General features: G+C 44.4%; 1 protein-coding gene across 1 annotated transcript in view; it reads left to right on the forward strand.

Moving 5' to 3' along the window:
• The window catches only part of vir (VIR_N domain-containing protein), a 254,787-nt gene that overhangs the window by 128,652 nt on the left and 105,501 nt on the right, over positions 1-20,634 (forward strand). Inside the window, 6 exon segments of the mRNA XM_077648167.1 lie at positions 2,206-2,349; positions 5,646-5,855; positions 11,962-12,047; positions 13,552-13,698; positions 14,229-14,324; positions 17,586-17,658. Of these exon segments, the coding sequence (XP_077504293.1) occupies positions 2,206-2,349; positions 5,646-5,855; positions 11,962-12,047; positions 13,552-13,698; positions 14,229-14,324; positions 17,586-17,658 (756 nt within the window).

The following is a 20,634-nucleotide window of genomic DNA, read 5'->3' on the forward strand; positions in this document are numbered from 1 at the left end:
CTGACAACAGAGTTAAGCCTGGCAGCATGTTCACATTTGCAGTACGATCGCAATCACCATGTTTACTGTACGGTGGTACTAAAATTCTCTGATGATGCCTTGGCCGACAGTTCGGAGTGGTGCTCCACCCGTGCAACCCGCAGCCGTCAGTGTGGGGTGGCCTTCGCCGGGCCTGCTTTTCCACCTGCTTCGCTGTCAAAGATTCTGCGGAAATCGATTATACGATCGTTTTAATGTGAAGTTATTGTGTGATGGTGAACTGGTAACAAGGTTAGACCTTTTATGATAGACTAGATTAAAAGCACTTTCGCTGTGACTTTGACGCAATGTGAAGTGACACTGGGTGAACGGTGCGTATTGCGCCAGCGCCCGAGAATAGCACGTGGCACGCCGCCACAAGAAAATGTGCCTCTGGCGTCGGCGCACTCCATCCTAGTTGTTGCGTAGCATGATGTTTCGCCCTTTCTGGTGTGAACGTCGAGCCCAGAAGACAAGTTAGCAGCACTGAGGCACCGTGTGTTGTAGTTCTAGGAGGAACTAGACTGCCGTGCGGGACGATGCTTCCGTGTTCGTACTAAGTGTTGCACACAATTATCTTTTATTAGCTACCAGTGGAACGTACTATGTGAACAAAATTATACACACATGAAACAATTCTTTTGGCTAACTTTTTTTTTCTGAATTACCGGCTGCCAAATTATGGGTGCAGCCCTTACACGGGGGCTGTCCTTACATGAGTATACAGTTAAACCTCGATATAACGAACTTCAATATAACGAAATCCTCAATATAACGAAGTTACAAGGCATATTCAACTTATTCCCCATTGGAAACCATGTATATTTTGCCTCGACATAACGAAGTAATATTGCTGCAATTTCATTACAACGAAGTCGCGTATCCTAAAAAAATTTACCCGGAAGGAAAATGTCGCCGTGACGATGACGGCCGCGGGGAAAGCGGTGCTAGCGTGAGTGACTTGGGTAACCCACGCGGATGGGCCTCATGGGGCGCGTGGAATTCGCTCCCAGCAAGCGGGAGAGAGAGAGAGCAACCCTCTCTCTTCCCCCCGTCCGGGCCCGTCTTTATTTTTTTTTTTGCTCGGTCGCCGGCGACGGCGCACTCCTCCCCCCCCCCCCCACTCCTCCCAGGCTTCTTTGCTGTGCATGCGTCAGCTTACACGCCCGTCTCTCATTGGATCTGCCAACCCATGTGATTGCTTGCGCACTTGCGCGGCCGCCGTCGCCGCCGTACTCCTTTGTCCGTGTTGTCGCGTTGTTCACTCGCATTAGCACGGAGGCTAATGAAAGGGCTCCGTTCGATGGCGAGGAAGGCGATCAAGCCGGCCTTGAAGAAGCATGGAGGTGCCTGGAGAGTGACGGGGCCGTTCCTGACGGTGTCGCTCTGGAAGACTTCCTCTACGCAGACTCTTGCGTCGTTGCCACCGAGGAAGTTACTGACGACTCCATCGTGCAGGATGTGCTAGGAAGCATGCAGGAGGACCCAGGCAGCGATATCGATGCTGAAGACGACGATGCCCCGAGCAGCCGCGAAGTGCTTGACGCAATTGATGTTCTGCGGCGCCACGCGAGTTCGATTGGGCAGCAAGATGCAATGCAATCCTTGTGGGCCTATGAACGCAGTGTGAGGCCATCTCTGATTGCAAAGCAGACGCAAAAGAAAGTCACTGATTACTTTCAGAGAAAATAAAGGATGAGTGCTTACAACTGGCAAGTGATTTGGTAATGTTTCCGAATGCTAGGTACGAAATTTCGATGCAACGAAATTTCATTATAACGAAGTAAAGTGCCGATTTTTACGACTTCGTTATATCGAGGTTTAACTGTATATGGTATGTGTAACCCAGGTGCTTACTTTGAAAAAAAAAAAAAAAAACTTGAAATTTATTGCCCACTTATGAGATTCTAACAAAAATTTAAAAACTGTATCAGTCTGTTACTCTCTTTGACATGCTAGAGCTAGAGTTGTTGTAAACACATTGCAAAATTATTTTCTTTCTTGTTGGAAGATGTTTGTGGAAAAAGTGGACTTTCTAGGTCAGTCTGTCATGACAGCATTTGAATTCATCTCTGTTGTGTGCCTCTATGTTTTTCTGGCTCTTTTTTTGGTGGATGGCTAAGCCTTTCATTAGAAGTTGCTCGGCCAAAAGACACAAATTTTCCTTCCTTTTGGTGTGTTTTTCAGGCGATAGAGATTTTGACATGCGGCTCTGCAAATCGGTCTGCACTGGTTATGCTACTGAACTTGTTTTGCTGACTGTCCACAACTCTGATAGTGCCCAGCTCCTTCAGAACTATTCTGAAATCTTGCATGGACTCAGTCAGCAGGGTAAGCCATTCATTTAGCTCATTCCTGTTGAAATCTTTTTGCATCATGTCCTTTCTTGCAGTATCTTTGAAAAAACTATTGCCATTCGGTTGTTGCATTTTCTGGAAGTGTATTGATGACAAGGGCTTGAAGTGCGCCTTGAAACTCTGGCCTAGATACTTCTGGTAGTGCACAAATGATGCAAATATTTGAACAGTGTATGCCAAAATTTAAGCAAAGAGAGGAAATTGGAGCATTTATTTTGTAGCACAATAAACTTTCTTTAAATTGAACTTGGGGGGGCCAATTAGAATTCATTTTCATTTTATTTCGGACAGCAATACATGGTGTTCACGGGGAGAGGCTAAAGGAGACTAAGATGTCTCCTGACGAGGCCTAATACCCGCATTACACGTCGGTGCAGATGGTGCGGAGTAACATATCAGTAACATATCAGTGAGAACAGTGGTACATCAAACACAGCGCGACAGGAATTCAACATAGGCAATTACACAAGCACTGGTCAGGCAGAAAATAATACTGAAGAAGTCATCAACAATCATCAACAATTTGTTTATCTTATCAGAAGTGTCCTCACTAAGGCTATGTTAGCATGCAAAGATTGTCCATATACAGGAGCCTCATTAATTCAGATTTCAAGGGAGCAAAGATTTCTGAATTGTCAGAAGTGCATCATAATAGCATCGAAGATTAAATGTAATATGCTTTATGGATATTTATGCATACAAATAGTATTTTGGAACTATTTCTTCCTCCAAACATCGCTAAAAGAGTTAGCGTAGCATAAATTACCAGCAGTCTCTTACTGGTTGTATGGTTGAAAAAAAGTTGCCAGTAATGCACTGGTTTCCCGATAGAGTAAAACCACGTTAATTGTGACCCCATAGGACTGAAAAAAAAAACGTCTGAATCATCCGAAGGTTGAATCATCGAATGGCTACAAAGAAAGACTTTCAAAAAACTCTTTTGCATTGTGATTAAAAGATAGTCAGTGGTTGTCTGCTCTTCAGTGAAAACTGCACAGCAGTGTCATACTGTGCTGCATGCCCACTGTCAGGAATATCAAAGCAGGAGTTCTCCAAAATGGCAAGGCATTCCGCGGCCTCCTTTATAGGTGCAACTCGGTAGCTGTAGAGCCTCCTTACAAGCAGTGGCATCCTTCTAAAAAGGCTTCACCACACAAACAACAAGCAGCTCGCCATGAATGCACATTTTTGGTGCATAGAACCCCTCGGATGGAAGCAAAGGGGGGAATGCACATTTGCGCTGGAACGGTGAGACACCTTAAAAAAAAAACCAAGACTAGCGGTGTGCCAGTCAACATCAGAAACGGCGCGCAGCAGGGCTGGGCTCGCTGATGCATGGCCCAGAGCCACTATCGCCACAGGCTGGTAGCGAAGCTCAGCAACAAAACTATGCGATGACGGCCCACTTTCGATCGCTTGGAGTGCCGATCCGACCTCGACACGGTCGGACCTCGACACGATTGGACCTCGACACGATCGGACCTCGATCGGTCCCCTTTTGGACACCGTTCGTGTTAACTAATTGTAGGAACATGAATTTTCAGCTCACGCTGCAGAGCAAACCTGATGTATCCTACCTCGATTGCCACTCTTTCGTGTGCCGGGAGCTTTGGAGTTGGAGCAAGATAGAAAGTTCGAATAAAACGAATTTAGCGAAACTGCAATACGAATTAAAGGGCTTTATAATGTATTGTAATTTGTTTCAATTAACTGAAAGTAGTTTGATTATGATGAGTCTACAGTATCTTTCACCTTCATTGATTACGTGAAAGCATTTGACTCACTGGAAACCTCAGCAGTTATACAGGCATTGCGGAATCATGGTATTGAAGAGTCTTATGTGAAAATACTGGAAGATATCTATACCAACTGTACAGCTACCACAGTCCTCCATAAAGTCGGCAATAAAATTCTAATTAGGAAGGGTGTCAGGCAGGGAGACACGATTTCGGCAATACTATTTGCCGCCTGTTTACAGGAGGTGTTCCGAGACTTGGATTGGGAACAATTGGCTATAAGAGTTAATGGAGAATATCTAAGTAATTTGCGATTTGCTGATGACATTGCCTTGCTAAGTCACTTAGGAGATAAACTGCAAAGCATGATCAATGAGTTAGACAGGTAGAGCTCAACGGTGGGTCTAAAAATTAACATGCATAAGACTGAAGTAATGTTCACCAGTCTCGCAAGGGAACAGCAGTTCACAGTTGGCAGCAAGGTGCTGGAAGTGGTAAGGGAATACATCTACTTAGGGCAGTAGTGACAGCTGATCCGGATCATGGGAGGGAAATAACTCGGAAGAATAAGAATGGGGCGGAGCACATATGGCAGATTCTCTCAAATCATGAATGGCAGTTTACCGATATCCCTCAAGAGAAAAATATACAACAGCTGTATCTTAGTGGTACTCACTATGGGGCATAAACGCGGAGGCTAACGAAAAGGGTTCAGCTTAAGTTAATGACTACGTAGCGAGCTATGGAAAGAGAAATGAGAGGTGTAGCATTACAAGACTGGAAGCGAGCAGAGTGGGTGAGGGAACAAACGTGGGTAAATGACATCCTAGTCGAAATCAAGAGGAAGAAATGGGCTTCGGTAGTGCATTTAATGCGAAGGAAAGATAACCGATGGTCCTTAAGGGTAACGGAGTGGATTCCAAAAGAATGCAAGTGTAGCAGGGGTCGGCAGAAAGTTGGGTGGGTGGATGAGATTAATAAGTTTGCGGGGATCGGGATCGGGGATGCTCGTATGCTTCACAGCCAGTGTTTTACTACTGCCGCAATGTGATGGGGCAGCAGACGACAAGAACCGTGGTACGCCTAACTCCCAAGAGTGCGCCAAGAAACAAACACAAAAATGAAAGCAATGACGTCGCATTCTGTCGTCGCAAACATCAGCCACACTCTGCCATCGGTTGTTATATTAGTCATGATGTGGCACCACTGCGCCATTCCAGAATCGTGGTTTTGTGCATGATCTCTGTGTGCATAGCATTGCTCAGTAAAAAAACATAAGCGGTGCAGAAGCATGCAGCCCGAATCAAAACTATGCTGTGCCGATGCCAGTGCACACAAATTGCATGTAAAAGTAAAACCACGACAGTCAGTCTTTATACGTCATTGCTGCTATTAATAGAAGCTTTTTACATTTGGTTTAGAATTTGAATTCCACATAGCTTTTTTTGCATGTCGGTAAGTAAAGATAGTTGTGTCACAGCATGACATATTATGCCTATGATATGCTTATGATGCCTATGGTGTGCTTTTGCAGAGCTTCCACAGAGGCTGCAAGAACTGGCAGCTTGGATGGAGCCAACATTGAAGCTACCTTCGTATAGCCATGAGTCAGTGGGCTACCTGATGGGCTGTGTCAAGGCAGCTGTCGACTCGGCTGCTTCCCTGCCTCCAGTACTGATCACTTCCCTGCGAATCTTACAATACCTCGGTCTCCCACCGAGAGAGTTTCGCTCAGGAGAATCTGGTGCGTTCGGTGTATTTTGTTCTACATAGCGGGTTGTTTCCTTTTGGTGAACCGTACTGCCAGTTTTGTGAAACGAAATTGGAATGCTAGTTTCTAAGATTCTCTTATGTTTGTCATTCTAGTCATAACCACAGGTGTGTGTGCATCAGATTATTGGTTGCAAAGTGAATATTGTCGATAATGAAAGTTGACTGTGAACTGAAACATATTTTCAAATGGCTTGAATATGAATACTATACTCCATGCGCAAGACGATGGCCGCGCCACCTATTGGCAAGCCCGCGAAATGTGTGGGTCGTGTCTTCCGCTGTCCCCATCCATTTCAACGCACTTTCTCGCTGCACTTGTGTTTTCATAGCTTACATCGCGTGGAGTATTGCTCAGTTGCGAATCTTGTGTTCAGTGACGTGAAGGAACGTACTTCTGCGTAGCTGACTGCTCGAAAAGTTTTAAGGGGACAGGGTAAGCCCTATTCTTGCCATGTATATTAAGTACGGGTGTGCGAATATTGGAATTTTCGAATATGAATCAAATACGAATATGAAGAAAAGATGGCTTCGAGTATCGAATCGAATATCGAATCTCTTCAGTACAAAAAAAACTTCAGAAAATGATGAGCAAGCAAACATTGTTGCCCTTATTTTTTTCAAAATAGTGTACGGTCTTCGCAACTAAAATAAACAAAACTAGACTGCCTCAGTACCTTATAAAAAAACATGATGTGCACAGAAATGTATACTACTTGATGAGACAGCTTAACAGTATCCAAACTATAATGAGGTCATGCAAAACAAAATCCATAAAATGACGACTGGCAACAAAAAAATAACATTACTATTAAACCTCATTCATTCGGAGTTCAAGAGACCGGAAGAAATGTCCCGGTTCATCCAAAGGCCTCTGTTAATAACATTGCCCGTGCCCCTCCGAAAAAAAAAAAAAAGCCAAAAATGCTGAACATGCAGTAAGGCCTTCTGAGGCGGCTCCATCGCACTAACACCTGCAAGCCCGTGACGAGCCACCCGTTTTGGGGTGCTGGAAGAACAACACAAATGCAAGCAAGGGGCCGGGAAACACACTCTGGTGTCGGAGCGGCGAGGCGGTTTCTAAAAAAGAAAAAGAAATAAGCTGCGCGGAGCTGGGATTGCACTATCGGCGAATGCGCGGGCCGACATTTGAAGTTGCCACGGGGCAGCGGTGAAGCTCAGAAACCGAAACTATGCAGCCAGGCTATTTTTTTTTGCCCTAGCGACAGTGGCCTTCCGATTGTTACCACGCCTGCCGTTACGCCTGCTTAAGAGGTGTGCAGGTTACAATGCACCATGCAATAGGCGAGATTTTAACAGGATCGCTTGCCCTATTGTGACTACTCGACGCGCCCCATGAGGAGGCTCCCGCGGCATTCCGAAAGTAGGCATTCCCGCATGGCGTAGTTTACAAAACAGGATGGCGGAAGTCACGCTCGGAGAGTTATGAAGGCAACAGGACGCATTCTTCGGATGTGGGCATTAAATGTGTAACGTATTACCGAAGGATTAAAAAAAAAATGCACGATTTCGCGTTGCGATTGCTCGAAGCGGGCCGTCGGCCATCTTGTTTGCAGCACTGGTGATAAGTGGGAAAGCCCACTTGGGAAACTCTCATGAGGCGAAGCCTTGCGGCGTCGGGATGCGGTCGGTCCGCGTGATAAACGGCGGAGAAGGAAGCAGATAGGACCTCTGTATTGTTTTCCTGGAATTCTTAACTTGATCATCGTCTAATTTGCCCAGATATTGTGGTTTTGCCGCGGTCGAATTTATGAAAGTATGCACAGTATACGATCGCTGGCGAGTATTCGGGAATTTTCGAATATTCGGAAATTCACGAATATCAATTTTCGAATACGAATATGAATCGAATATCAAACATATTCGATTCGTATTCGAAATTTCGAATATTCGCACACCCCTAATTTTAAGGCATCTTTCAGTACACTTCTGCCAATAACCAATTGACATAGCGCCTACCTTTTTATATAATTTTTATTGTTGCGTTATGCTCTTCCTACTGGGCCAAAACTATGTAACACAATTAAAACACAAATTTTTAGAATTTTTTTTCGTCCAGGACTAGATTTATGCCGCTTTTGGCATCATTTTCATTTATAAAATCAAGAGATTGTCATACATGCCTAATTTTGGGTTCAGTAGATTCCCACATGCTCATATGACATACAGACAAAGAATTGCCCTTCTTCCTCGTAATGTTTTGAAGATAATGGTATCGTAACAAAAACGTATTTTAAGGTAAATGAGTTTAAAGTAAAAACTAATTTTACAACCAAGTTTTTCGCTTTGCCAACATTTGCTGACCAATTTATTCCATAGGCACGACCTCCATAGTCATTATTCAACTTCTCTTAGGGTTTTTTTGCCAGTCGTTTAGTTTCCTGGGCTTCTTTTTTTTACTTGCTGTGCTGCTCAGCCAGCAGAGGAAACTTGCCACCGGTCAACTTCTCTCAGCTGGTGGAGAGTTTTACAGCTTCAGGTTAGCCAAAAGGGCTCCAGAACCTTTGATCTTGCTATTTTACCGCCATTTAATGTTATGAGAGCATCTGCTTTGCACATCCTTAGTTTCTCTGGTACTAAAGTGGTATTTTTGGAGCTTGCTCCCAGGTGGTGCAAATAAAATAGTAAAAATGCTACTATGGAGCCTAAGAGTTCCAGGATTGTTCTTAAGTATGCTTTTACTCCAACTGAACTAAGAAACATTAAGTTCCGGACATGAAATCATGTTTCAAATGGCTGGTAAGACATTTCCTCGTCAAAAAATGTGGCCTGGCCACTTGCTTCCTCATTTTCAAAGCTGTTCTTTAAGCAGAAATATACAACGCAGGAAGAAGTGCGATACTGGAAAAGATGAAGAAAAGAATGTACTATTAGAACTTAATCAATAGTAAATATAGAATTTTTTTGGATTTTTTGCTTACCCTTAAAACTCTCCAGGAACACGCCCTTGTGTCCTCTCCGCACCTTCGCTCGGCAGCGGTAGATCGTGGCTGTTCGACAAGAAAAATAAAAGTTTACGTCGTATTCAATTTGCGCGCTAGAGCGTTTATTGCCTTTCTTGTATTTCTGTCTCCCCCCGCAGTCAGCGATCGTTTTCACGCGTAGTCGCCTCGTTATTGCTCGCAAGGTGCAAAACAGGCGCACTGTTGCAAATGCAACAGGTCACCCGCCTTTCGATGTAAGTGCACTTTTAAAGAAAAAAGAAAGAGCCAAGTTTTGAATGGCTCATTGCTTCTGTGTGCTTGTAACAAGGTGCTGGCTATATCAAGAAGCAGCTGACAGCTGAAAAGAATGCACCACACAAGACCGTGTACCCGCGCCTATCGTGGCACTGACTGTGGCTCAACATTTAAGTTACAGCTAAATGCAGCCTGGCACTTCAAAATTATCGATGGACACTCTCCACTATGCACATATTGATAACCTGCCAGGCCGGCCGCGCTGTTTATTGCAATTCGGCCGCTCGCGATCGAGCGGCTTTGTTATTGCACTCGCATTTGTGAGCGCTGTACTCTTGCGAGGTTATAAATTGTGAGCGCTTTGTTGTACCACTTCATGGTTGTCCATAAAGCCTGAACTTCGGAGCTATGGTGCCTGTAGCTGTCGTAGATTCTCATGCTGGCCCGCAAGTGTTTTCCGCTCCATGCTTAGTTTCTGGAACTTTACACAGCTTCGTCTGCTTTGTCGCTGGACTTGATTCATTATGTTTGTTCATGGGATAGAATAGATTGGACTGGACTGGATGAGCCTTTCCAAGCTGTACATTAGGTATTGAGCCTAGAAAGCCACCCTAATCTACGCAAGGCAAATGTACTCACCCTTTAAATGCAAATATTAAAAAAGAAATGGTTTGCTCTGGCCAGTTGGGCACCTTTTCAGCGATATGCCTCTGTGGTATAATCTCAGTCGCTTTCCCCGAGTAGAGCATCCGTTCACTCCGCGCTTGTAATGATGAGAGCACTTAAAATATGCACATGGCATACCAGTGGAATAGAATTCTTTCGTAAGAGGGTCCATTCCTGTGCATTGTTATCAGGCTGATTGTACTATTCACCAGCGACAATTAAATTATTCTGTTGTAAATAATATAAGTATTTAGCTTTTTCACGTTAATTGTAGTATAAAAAACTATATGTAGCTGCAAAATGTAATATGCCAACATTCCTTCAAACGACCAATGTTGTGGCGCACGTGATAGCGAGGCTTATTTCGTCTTAGTTCAGCAACAGATATGTAGTTACCATCTAAGAAAATCGCCAGTTAATTTCACTTTCAAATAATTAGGAGCATTTATTTTTCCCAGCTTTATTATCGCTACCATTTTGCAACACCATACCTGTGTTACTTAATCACAAGTCCAATGGCACAGCCTCAACACACAAGAAATTTCCGTTTTCAGTGAAAACGAGTAAAATTGTTCGCATGATAAACAAATGAGAAAGATTTCTCGTTGTGTAAATGCCTGTTGGCAGAGGCGGCATGCTATGATCAACTCCTTGTCTGGCCAGGGTCGGTGACGCTCGCTTGCAGCAAACACTATCATCCCTGTGAGATGTAACATCAGCTACAGCACTACTGTCATGCAGTGTAATTTCGTTGCGCATGTTTTCGCTGCAAAATTAACTGTGCAAGATGCCCACGGGCAGCTTGCAGTGGCAGCGGGAGGCATGCCTGTGGTTCCAACAGCTGCCACTAGGAGGCTTTCAGTGGTGCCCCTATAGGCACTGCGCACGGTGTATAGTTCAAGCTAAAATCAGATGCTTTTTCACAAAACACAGCCTTGAAAATGAACAAATTTATTGCACTTATGTATTATACTCGCGAGCTTTTACCTAATTGCGCCCAGTGAGAAAAGTTTTGATGGATGCATAGTATGTGAGTTAACTGAATGTGGTCATGAAGTAACACTAACTGCACAACATACCGTATTTACTCGCGTAATGAACCCAGTCGCATAATGAACCCACCCCCCACTTTTATCTGTCGGAATTTACTTTTTTTTCAGCCTTTAGCTTTTTGTAGCTGGTTCCTCAGTTTTCGCGCTGTCCGCAGCGCGCCAAGATGCTGCCCGCCGCCGATAACATCAGTTGTTTATCTTTTCAGGACAGCTCCTGCTAGAAAGAAAGGGGGGGGGGGGGGGGGGGGGGGGGGGGGGCAATAACACCGCCACTTGTTTATTTTTTGAGGAGAGCTGCTGCCAGAGGGGGTGTGGGGAGGGGAGGGGGAGAGCGCGGTGCGCTAGGCGACCTTGGCACAGTGCCAAGACGTTGTATGCTGTAAGCTAAGGCATAGTCATTCGCATTACGGACTCGTCACTGTCCTGCGCGTTTTTTTAACCTCGCGTGAAAGAACATGTGCCTGACTTTCAGGGCCGGTGTTCAGCATGTTTGCATTATCTCGAAGCGAATGGCCGGCGCTGCCGTCGGCTACTGCAAAATTGCTGGATCGCGTCAAAGTGAACGAGCGGCACGAACACGAACCTCGCGCAGGTTTGTTGATGACGGAAGGACGGGGACGGAGGTATGATATGAAATATCGACCCTTGCAAAAAAATCGGTCTAAACTTTTTTTTTTCCCTCGTAATGAACCCTCTCCCCAAACTGATGTCAACTTTTCTGGAAAAAAAGTGGGTTCATTACGCGAGTAAATACGGTATTCTTGTTAGCAGAAATTATTATTTGTCATTGCTCTTCCAAATATGAGAAAGGAGTATTTTCGAGACATGCTAATGGCTGGTATATGATTGGATGTCTCATTACTGATGAAATGATGCTAGAGGTTACCATTAGAGGGGTGCGTTGCATTGCTCATGAAATGCAGCAAAATGGGTAATTCAATAGTAGATGAAGGTTCACTAGGGTGAAAGCAGTTGCCATGAAAACACTGCGAAAGAGCATGTGTCCAGCAGCTTTGCTTGCTTTGCTAGTCTGCACAATAATGGCAGCTAGAAGCACCATTTCCTGATGTGCCACATCTTTCATCCAAGTGATTGAAAATGATAGGAGTGCTAGGTGCTTTTTGTGACTGGCTTTTTGTAATGTAGTTATTTTCATTTGCAGATGATGAGGAAGAATTGAAGTACAAGTATGTCATCATGCAGATTTTTTCCCAGAATGGACTTTCCAGTTTTTTGGCAATACTGCAGGTAAACTGCGTAGTGGTTGTGCTTTTACATTTTAAAGCAGCCTTCAGTGCTTATATATAAAGTCGTCAAACGATTTTTCTGACTCTCTAGGCACTGTGAAAATGTCAGAAAAATCACATTTAATCGAAAAAATTATTTACTTCAACTTCTAATTGTCATTTAGGCGGAGAAAGGGGTGAGTAGTTTTGTGCGCATTCAGAAGGTTCACATGACTATAAATCTTGCCACGCGTCTGGTCGACGACCACTATATTGGGCACGGTGTTCGATGGCTGTGCTGCTGTTGGCAGGTCGTGGCCGGACGCACAGATTGGGACAAAAACCAGATGCTAAAGTGAACCCACCATGGTGTGGACTGCGCTGCACACACCGCACAGAGCTTGAAATGAAAAAGCGAAAGTGGCAATGAAGATAAAGAACCAACAAATGGCAGAACGAAGCACTGCATTGACCTTCATAGTTAGCACAACAACTAGAGCCTAAAACCAGTCTTGAAAGTGGCAATACTTTATTGTATGTGCTATGCACTGGCTTGCATATATAATAGGAGGTGTTTTTCCTGTCATCAAAGCACATTTTTGTTGGTGTTGTGATAGAACAGTTGGGGCTGTGATGCACTTTTTCACAGGGACGTGCTTCTCGGTTTGAAGGGCACCGCCGTTTTCTTTTGCTTGCTATCTCTGTGGCTACTATTCAAGTTTCCGCAGCAGGGGACATATGAGAATGGAAGAAGCTCACAACCATGCATGCGCAATGTGCCAACCTGCGGAGAGTATCAGCCCCTCCATTTAAGAGGCTTCCTTTTAGCTTGGAATTCCACCTTATTCAATCAAGTTTTCGATCCCTCTTGCAGTCTTAATTAGCAAGATTCCACTGTACACACTGTATCGCAACTTGGCTATCGTTGGTGATGCTGCAGCGAGTGTGAACGAGGTTTTAAAAATCGAGCACTAAGTTGCGATGCGCCCGAAATTGCAGTTGCTCTTATATGTTGGCTCTATGGTGCACATCTGAGAGCTGTGAAAAAGTCCAAATATTCAAGTATGTCTGAAAATATGGGGTCAGAATTTTAGGTCGAAGACTGCATTACCATAATTTGTATGGCCCAGTGTAAATAATAGGAAATAGCAACATTTCCAAGTTCTGGATCTTGCCAATGATACTAAATCTATGTGCTTATTTGATCACTTCCTGCCTTATGACCTTGCAATTTTTGTTTTTAGGGCACTTGAATTCTGTAATATCTTTTTGATATATAGGCTTACATTATGCAGTCATTGAGAGCACTTCTCTTTGGTGGTATCCTGCCTTTGTGACTTTGTAGTCTTCACTAGGAGCGTCATAGTCTAATTTCACACTTTGAGCCTGCAGAAGCCTGCTTCATGACTACTGTGTGGCTTGTAACTTAGTTTTGTCATTGTAGTGTTTTCGCATACAAATGATATCGGGCAGTAAAAAGAACTGGTGCAGTGACCCACCGTACATGTTTGTTTGAACGGGTGCAGAAAATTTCGGAGGAGTTTTTGAAACCGTGGCATGGCTCGGCCTCCTTGGTTGGACAGCAAGGAGCCCTGGTGGTGGCTGTGCTCAAGCCTGTGGTGAACCTGCTGCAGTTCATGCTGGGCTACCTCATCTCCTGCAGAGGAACAGAGGTAGTCACAGCTGCCATCTAGCTGCATGCTTCTTTTGTCATGCTATCTGTTAGTGGTTTAACTGCATGGCATTCACTGGAGTTGAGGAGGCCTCATTTTCATTCATTTTCACTTTATTTAGACTCTTAAACTAAGTGTAAGCAGTTCAGTTATTGCTCGTTTGCAATCAGGGCTAGATTGTCTCTCGTAAAATTTTAGTTGTACATTTATTTTTGCCAGTTACGTTTGCATATTTTAAGAGGCTTTGTTGAGAAAAACACATTTTGTTTTTATTACTGTTATTGCACCCCAGTTTTTGTTTTTGTATTTGCTTCTGGCAGCATCTTTCATTCTTTTCTTCTTTCTGTTACGGCATTGACAGTGAGAATGTTGTGTAATGATGAATTGAACTCGTATTGATGATGTATGCTTTTGAGCAATGTGTCCTGTAATTTTCTCGGAGCATGGTCAAGGTAATGCGTTTGTACTGGGTCGCATGCTTGCCGAATGTTTAATTGTTTGCTTCTACTCCCATTTTCTTCTTTTTCCAGTTCAAAGATGTGACTGCAGTTCCTGTGCTGCTGCACACCTACATGTTGCTTGGTATGGTGCCTCCCTCATCGCCTGCACATTCACTTGCTCAGAAGGTATGACTCCTGGTTGCCAACTGGGTGTGTCTTGGTGAACTCTGACGGATAAAAGTTCGTGAGAGGGCTGCTGCGGGCTAGTTGGCCTGGTGCTTGCGCTGTTCCTTTTTTTAAGCAAATGTTCTTTTATGTGAAATTGGTCTGCTTTTTCCATCCTTGAGTTGTTGAAGTATGGTTTCTGAAACCTACTTTGAGCAAAGTCCATGCTCTGATTACTCAACTGCCATACAAGTGCTGAAAGGTTGCACAAAGTTACCTGTGCATCGGGCTTCTTTTCTAAAGAAGGATCAATGGTCCGTGATTCGCTTTTGTCTCTGGATCTCCTTGGGCTGCCTTTTTATCAGTGTTCACTCGTTGTCACAAGCAGGCAGGTCTGCATTTACTTCTTGCAAGAAGTTGCAAGTAATTTAGACAGTAAATGAGAAGGCACAAATGGGGGGGGGGGGGGGGGGGGGGCTGCAGTAACATGCATGAACGTACAAATGTGCATACACATTTGAACATAACGGCTAATTTTCAGATTCATGTAGTAAATAAATGCAGTGTCAGGGCAAAGGCAGAGGTGTGCAGCCAAAGCTGCTGATGGGCGTTAGTGAACCTTCATTAGCAGATAACACTAGTGCCGTTTTTGTTATGTTGGCAAAGAGGAGTGCTGATGCTGTTTTCAAATAGTTTTTAAAAGCGTTCCCTAATCCATTTGCTTCTAAAGACAGATTTGTCGTTTTCACTCTAAAATGTTTGCTTTGTGTGCGTATCGACAGAGCAAGCCACATGCTTGGCCCCATATTTTTGGGTAGCAGTTTTCATGCCACATGACTTTAGTTGCTCACTAGTTTCAAAAATACCGTTTTTATAGTTAAACCTCGATTTAACAAAGTTGATAAAATCGGCGGTTTACTTCGTAATATTGAAATTTCGCAACATTGAAATTCGCTTCCTAGCATGCTTAGAATCCTTCAAAAATGCGCTGCAGGTAACTCGCAGGAAATGTCTTTATTTGCAATTAAAATGCTTCTTCAGCCCTTCCTTCGCCAGCAGCAATGGCATTACGCGCGTCTTATGTCGCGAGCTGCCCCAGCACGTCCATCCCACCTGCCACATTGTGTGTGACGGGAACAACGCACTTGTCTCGAGTTTTGGTTTTTCTGTCATCGTCATAATCATTCTTTTAAGTGCCCTGAGCACACCGCAGATACGACGTTGCGTTCTGCCTCTGTCACCGCTGCGACCTTGTGGCCGTCGACGGCGGCCTCGCAATGTGCCACGCCGTCAGCCCCCTCCCTCCCTCACATTTTCCTTACTCTTCTGTTTTTAAACGTGAATTCGATGCCGGCCGCGGCAGTCGAATTTCGATGGAGGCGAAATTCTAGGGGCCGTGTACTGTGCGATGTCAGTGCACGTTAAAGAACCCCAGGTGGTCGAAATTTCCGGAGACCTTCACTACGGCGTCCCTCATAGCCTGAGTCGCTTTTGGACGTTAAACCCCCATAAACCAAACCAATCTTCTGTCTTTTTTCATATCAGCAAGAACGAGGAGCGTGTCCTCCAATCACCAACCGATGAAATGAAATCAGGCCAACCCCGCTCCTCGTTTTCTGCCATAAGCGCGAGTGTCTGTCTTTTTGCACATAGGCGCGTTGTCTAAATTAGAAGCGAGGTTGTCAGCTGTGAAGCACATGACGGACTTCACAGCTGACGGGTGTGCCAATGGCACTGACATTCCAGTCCTTTTACCAAGCTTTGGGCATCCGTAAATGCGATAAACGCGTTTATATGCGGCGTGCTGACTTCAAGCACAAGGAGCGCGTCATATTCGGTGCTGATTCACTGGTTTTGGAAGAGATAGCAAGAGCCGGCGGGCTGGCCTGGCAGGCTGCCAAGACTGCGCAGATGCTTGTGCCAGTCTCGCCCCTACTGCACCAAATGGCGTGGCCTGCTGCGCACTCACCACTATGTTACCATCGTATTTACGTCTTCCATGCGCTCTGTATCTGAAAGCAGTGTGGCGCCCATATAGACCTTATCAAAAATGCTGCCATCTATCAGAAGAAAACTGAAATGAGCAAGCGACGCCATGTTGGGGGATTGCAGTAACATGATTGCATGGTGCGGATCGTGTGAGTGGCTTTCTCAGTTTGGTGATCCTTTTATTTTAAGGTTTAAGAGAAAAATAACGAGTGACAAGTGGTCTGCAGACCTTCCTGTGTTGCCTACATTTCCGAGCGATTTTGTGGATACTTAATGTGTGTCGAAAACACAGTCAGAGAGGCACCGTCAGTGAAGCTAGAAATTCACAACGGAGTCGTATGCCAACCTGCCGAAATTAAAGACCAAGAAGTGTACTGGGCAGGTATATCTTTTCTTTAATTTTTAAAATGTCAGACTCAGACTTCTTCAGTTGTTGTGCTGTGTTCGTTTGTTTTCTTCTTGTGTCAATGATAGGGGTTGAAGTAATGTGTCCGCATTGCATGGCCAACAGCGTTTCGCGATTGTGTACTCAATTACGAGTGTGCGCCTTAGTGAAACTTGCTGATTGTTTGTTTTTCTCAAGTGTCACAGTACCAGCAGTACCATCTGACAGCTTAGTTTCCATGACCTTTAGGTTATGTTGTGCCGTTTCATTGCACGAAGAGCGCACATGTGTAGTGGTGTCCAGTGCTAAGGGAACAAGGGGGCCAACGCTCTGCAGAACGCCTGCTAGCACTAACGCTTAGGCCCACAGACTGCGTGGAAAATTTGCTCTTCCACACAATTCCATTTCGCTCTTAAAAAAACAAAGGGCACATGACCCTGAGGTCCAGATGCAAAACTAATTATGTGTGAGAAACTACTAGCTGACCGACGCAGTGCGCCGTAACTGCTACCAGGCAGGAGTGCTCCTTGGCAAATACAAGAGAAACAGACAGCTTAGTTTTGGGCCTTTTTAGTTCTGCGCATGTTATTTGTTTTGTGACTTTATCTGCAGTCTAATTATCACCTCTCGAAAAGAACTCAACACCCGCAAGCAGCTTCCCACTGGCCTCGTATCGTGTTCCCGGCGAAAATGAAATAAAGTGTATGAAGTTGGCACTCTCATCTTGTTTCCTTGGTTATCCTTGGGTCTTTTTTTGTGTACAGCAAGGTGCAGAGCAGTACTTAGGCATTTTGGACGATGATAGATACCAACGTGAGCGTTGCTAATCCTGTAGTGTGCTTTCAGACAAAGGTTTTGTTTTATATACGTGGCTAATATTTCTTTTTTGCTTGTTTTTCCTGCACTAGGTGTCCGTGGAAGTAATTGAGGCTTTGCTGACATATACACAACCTCAGCTGAGCCCCACTGAGACGGAGGAAGGCAAGTGTCAATCGCAGCTCATTGTTGCCCACCCAGGCACTAACCTGCCTCTCGTTATTGACAGAGAAAACGGGAATTCGCAACCTGCATAGAGCCCCGAGCTTTTCTGTGGGATGTGAAGTAGTGTTATGTTTTTGACATGACAAGCCAAATATGTTTTTTTTTTTATGTGTGTGTTCTTAAATTGCAATGAAACAATTGTAAGTTTCCTGATGGATCCGAATCTGTTGTGCCCGATTATAGAACTAGATTGGATCGAATTATTCTTTATATTGATTAGTTTCCGAGCACCATAAAGGTACAACATGAATGTATAGGAAAATGTATGACAGCACATCTCGGAAGGTTAGCTTTCCCGCATGGGCTGCAGGTGCTATGGTGCTGCGTAGCACGCGTAGACCAATTATGACGTGGATTTTCCTTGACATACGTGGCGGGTGCGTACCCAGCCAACCAGAATATGCGTTTTTAGCGGGTAGCGCTAGTTGTGCCCGCGTTGTCACGTAGTTGGCATGTACGATGCGTCGTGCTGCCATTGGCAATTTCACATGGTTTTCATTGTCTCTGTGTGCGCGCGATGGCCACCACGAAACGGTAGAACTTCCCCTTTTCCATGAAACTGGAATTTATCAAGCGAGTAGAACGAAGTGGGAAGAAATTCTGAAGTCGCTATAGCGTACAAGATTCCGAGAAGCACGCTGAGCACCATTTTCAAGAACAAGGCTGACGTTCGGTCTAAAGCGGAGAGGAGACCCAGCGCTCGTGGTGCCAGACGTGTACACACGTCTGACGTGTACACACATGTCTGATTGAAGTGCTCCTACATAACCTGAGGACTGGAAGAGACCTAAAAGTTGACCTCTTAGGCTCCCTTTCTATGCTGTGTGGTTCGTGGAATTATGTCAAAAATAAAACTATACAGAACTGCTTCCGACATTCTGGTCTCTGCTTTGCCAGAGAAGACAGAGAAAATTCTTTATTGAGTGAGCTGGACAAAGCTGTCGCGGGTCCTGATGATTTGTAGAACCAGTTGTCCAAATTTCCTGGCGTTATTTGTGACGGGGCAGCCGTAGGTTACTTTGTTTTCATGTACGATGACGTTGAGACCACGGGAGAGCTTGCAGACGAAGCCATCATTGCTGAGGTTAGGATAACCGGGACACCACTGATGCGAATTATGACGAGGACTTGAGAGAACCTGTGCCCGTATGCTCCATGCACTCGGCACGGTTCGCCGATATTGCGTGTCAATAGAAGGCCGCGCTCTCAGCTGTTTGGAGTCTATTTAACATTGAAAAATCTGTTTTTGCTCTGGCAGTGAAGATCAAGAACCATAATAAATTCACTATTATTTCGCTCGGTAATCTGCGTGCAGTAAGTGGGTATCATAGAAATACATTTTTTTCCATCTCAGTGTGTTTGTATGTTGTTAAATATACTGCTACTCTTTTATCGAATTACATGTTATATCGAACTCATAGGAGCTTTTTTTGCTTGTTCGACAATTTTTTTGTGCCATTGTTCAGTGGGGCACAGAAAAAAGTGACACAGAGAATTTTTGACCAAATTTTATAAACGTGTGAAAGCAGATTTACATGAACAATAATGACGACGATGAAGACAGAGAATTCTCTCTCTGTGTCTTCGCGCTGCAGATGGAAGTTGATGATGAAGACGTGCAGTGTATAGTGTGAGAGTGTGGTGCAGTTAACATGAGGCGCACGTGCTCAGCGGTGGCGACACCCTAGTGGTCCCGAGCACTGGCCAGCGAAGCTGATGTGTTTGCGCCACCGCAGGTTCGACTCCCAGTCCCGAAAATATTTGTTTCATTTATTTTTATTATTTATTTCTCTTGGCACAAAGCTACAAGCATTGCAAGATACTTGGCACAAATTCACATACATTGCAAGATCTTGCTCAGGGTTTACCCATTGAAAAAGTGCTTTCGCACTAAAAGGAAAGGTTAGGAGAGCATGCAAGATCACTTTAAGAAATGCACTAGCATTGTTCTGGCTGACAGAAAAGTGGTATGAAAAAATGGTATGGTATGGTACTCGCCCAAGAAATGGTATTGTTTATTTAAGCACCAACGAGCCCGCTTTTCCCTGTTATCTATGGCTTTATTGCCTGGTGTATGTCTATGTATGTGCAAGTTGTCCTCAGTGACTTGCAACATGCAAGATATGGTCGGAGCTTTCTTCACGGAACGGTGGGATCCTGGTGGCAGCGATAAGTTGTGTATCTAGGTTCTTACGAAAAGAGTAGAGCGGTCTGCATTGTTTATCATGATTAGGTCCATACAAAGAGTGGGTTTTTGTCTTAAAGTGAATAGTAATTTTCTTAATATAGTTTTGAAACAAATCTTTCAAATACTTCTGGCACACAGAGAAGGTTGAACGGCACAATAACAGCACCCTTACATAAAATAGCTAAGAGTGCATTAAAGGTTTGTCATACTCATTGAAGCTCTGTTGACTTTCTGCAGAAATGGCCATAGGAAATTAGGAAAGTCTACCTACATGCAGAGCTGACTTATTTTCGGGGTGTGGGACCTATTTGTGGGACCTCCAACTGCTATTAAAAGGACGCTAAAGGGAAATGACAAGCTTAGATATAAATACAGAACATCAGAAATTCTATCAACGTTTTTTCTAAGCGGTAAGTCGCGCTCGCGAAATCCCCGCTTAATTTGCGCACCCCCTTCTTAGAGCCCTAATTACTGAATAAAAAATGCGCAAATTATGCGCGTAAATATGGTTTACTAACAGCTGGACCTCACGCCTTTCCGTCTGCCGCAGGCAACGCGGACTCTGTGATACATGTCCATGTCAGATCTCTGTGCCTTGAAAACCCATGCTATAATGCACGCTGCAAGAAATTTAAATTTCAGTTTATGTCAAATTGTGTAAGCACCAAGCTCATGGCACCGATGTCTGGCTATGGCAGATTGCTTTGTCACACGCAGGCCTGCGTGAA

The sequence above is a fragment of the Amblyomma americanum genome, chromosome 1 (genome assembly GCF_052857255.1).
Source record: "Amblyomma americanum isolate KBUSLIRL-KWMA chromosome 1, ASM5285725v1, whole genome shotgun sequence".
Lineage (NCBI taxonomy): Eukaryota > Metazoa > Arthropoda > Arachnida > Ixodida > Ixodidae > Amblyomma > Amblyomma americanum.